At 39.3% G+C, this 2,647-nt stretch overlaps 1 protein-coding gene across 1 annotated transcript; it reads left to right on the forward strand.

The window, feature by feature from the left end:
- The first annotated feature begins 1,539 nt into the window (after nt 1-1,539).
- Nucleotides 1,540-1,966, forward strand: LOC102948655 (40S ribosomal protein S15-like). The gene is given in 2 exon segments (XM_015541107.1): nt 1,540-1,565; nt 1,567-1,966. Coding segments are annotated over 2 exon segments (426 nt in total).
- Nucleotides 1,967-2,647: the final 681 nt, after the last annotated feature.

Raw genomic sequence — 2,647 nt, forward strand, 5'->3', positions numbered from 1 at the left:
TGTGCTTATGGAAAGGCACACATGTGCCTTATGTGTGCTTTGTATTTATTTTCTAATTATGTAACTCATGAACTCAAAAGAAATGATTACTTAAGCTATGTTGAGTCTCCATACTTTTAAGAAAAAGTAAGTAATTCAGAGTCATCAATGGAACACACAAAGCTGGTATGATCCAGAGCTGAAACAAACGTAGGAAAATTTTCCTATAATAGTGCTCAATTGATTGTATCTGTTTTCTGATCCTTAAAATAATATTGCTAGACCTAAAATAGTATATGTAGTTCTGGTTGTAATGCTTAAAAATATAAACAAATTAGAATGTTTTCAGTGATGAGGAGTCAAGATGGTAGAGGGAAAATTGGGAATGACGGAAGAAACTGAGAGTATTTCAGATGGAGGAGACATATTCCAAGGAGAAACGACTGCCTGGCATAACTATGGAATGAGTGATTAGAAGTCCTGTGAGTGGCTTCATGCCATAGAAGGGCAATCTGCGGTTGGAAAAAATTTGTCTCTGGTGGTTAGAACTACCTGAGAAAGTCTCTTGCTACAGAAAATTTCTGTGATGCTGAGGGAAGGGCCGGTCAGGAATTGAATCTCATTTATCCTTGTATCTAGGGCTTGCTATTGAGTGGATGACCAGGAAGTGTATAAAATCAAACTCATTATATTTTGCCTCAACTTGCCCTTGTGTCTGACTCAGTATCAGTTCATCCCACAAATCTCAGAGATGACGAGAGATGGGCTTGTCCCTAAATATTGCTAAAGGACTCAGGTTTTTTAGCATTTCACCTTGCTTTTTCTCCAGATGTGCAGCGTTTTTCAAGTTCAGTAATTATATTACATTGTCATGATTTTCACCATATCTGCATAAAGCCTCTACTTATTTTCCTTTAAACTGACTCCCTTTTAGTGTAAATAAATGTATCTTTAAAGGAAACTTTGCATTACTGCACAGGAGAAATTAACAAGTGTTAATAGAGTGCTAAAGACATGTTAACATGGTATGCAAACTTCTTTATTAATGTAACTAGAAAGAATGGAAAAATAAATAACTTTCTCAGCAATTCAATGACATTTGGTTGGAGTATCTGCCATTTAAAACAATTTTAAGTATTACTCACACTTTCAGTGATATGGTCAATGTCTTGGGTCTTATGTTTTTGATACCCATTGAGCTAAAATCTTTGGATTTGAGATCTAGTGCAGAAAACATTTTGCTCTGATTTGTTTTCTGTAGGGTTTCCCTTTCTTCAAACTTCTGTGGTATTCTTCTCTGCTAGTGTTGGACATCCATTTGTTCCATGCTCTGATGTAACACAGGCATACTTCAGAGATAACATAGATTTGATTCCAGACCACTGCAGTTAAGCAAGTATGGTGATAAGGCAAGTAATGGATTTTGGGGTTTCCCAGTGCATATAAAATTTATGTTTACACTATACTGTGCAATAAAGTTAAGCATGCAATAGTTTTATATCTAGAAAAATATGTACATATCTTTGCTTAAAAAACAGTCCTTTGCAAAGAGTTGATAAGATGGCATAAGTGGAGCAGAAGAAGAAGCAAGTTCACCTTCTGCAGCTTGGACCTTGACCAGCTGCTGGGCAGATCCTATGAACAGTTGATGCAGCTGCACACTGCCTTTCAGCAACAGAGGCTGAACTGGGGTTTGCAGAGGAAGCAGCTCTCACTGCTGAAGCACCTGCACAAGGCCAATAAGGAGGCCTCCCTAATGGAGAAGCCCAAGGTGGTTAAGGCATGCCTTCAGGACATGATCATTTTGCCTGTGATGGGGGGCAACATGGCGGGTGTTTACAGTGGCAAGACCTTCAGTCAGGTGGAAATGAAGCCTGAGATGATTGGCTACTACCTGGGTGAGTTCTCCCTCACCTCTAAGCTTGTGAAGCATGGCAAGCCTAGCGTTGGGGCCACCCACTCGTCCTGCTTCATCCTTCTGAAGTAGCCTGTTTGGCTAATAAAAGCACAGACTTCTCTGGAAAAAAAAGAAATCCTTCATTGAAAATTTAAAAAGTACTAGTCATCATTGGGCTTTCATCATGTCATAATCTTGTTGATGGAGACTCTTGCCTCGACGTTGATGGCTGCTGACTGATCAGGCTGGTGGTTGCTGGAGTTTGGGGTGGCTGTGGCAACTTCTTAAAAAAGACAACAGTAGAATTTGCTGCATCGGTTGACTCTTCTTTTCATGAATGATTTCTCTGTAACATGCTAAGCTGTTTGATGGCATTTTACCCACAGTAGATCTTGTTTCGAAATTGGAGTCAGTCCTCTCAAAGCCTGCTAAGTTTACAGAATATTCTAAATCCTTTGTTGTCATTTTAACGATCTTCACAGCATCTTCACCAGGAGCAGATTCCATCTCAAGAAACCAGTTTTTTGCTCATCCATAAGAAGCAACTCCTCAGCCATTAAAGTTTTATCATGAGATTGCAGCAATCCGGTCCCATGTCCAGGCACCACTTCTGGTTTACTATTTCCACCACATCAGCGGTCAGAACACATACAACATTTATCAGTTAAGTTTGCCATTGTAAAGGGCCTGGGTTTTGGTGCCCCAAAACAGTTATAATAGTGACATCGAAGATCACTGACCAGAGATCAGCATAACAAATATAATAATAAT

This window comes from Panthera tigris, chromosome E2 (assembly GCF_018350195.1).
Source record: "Panthera tigris isolate Pti1 chromosome E2, P.tigris_Pti1_mat1.1, whole genome shotgun sequence".
NCBI lineage: Eukaryota > Metazoa > Chordata > Mammalia > Carnivora > Felidae > Panthera > Panthera tigris.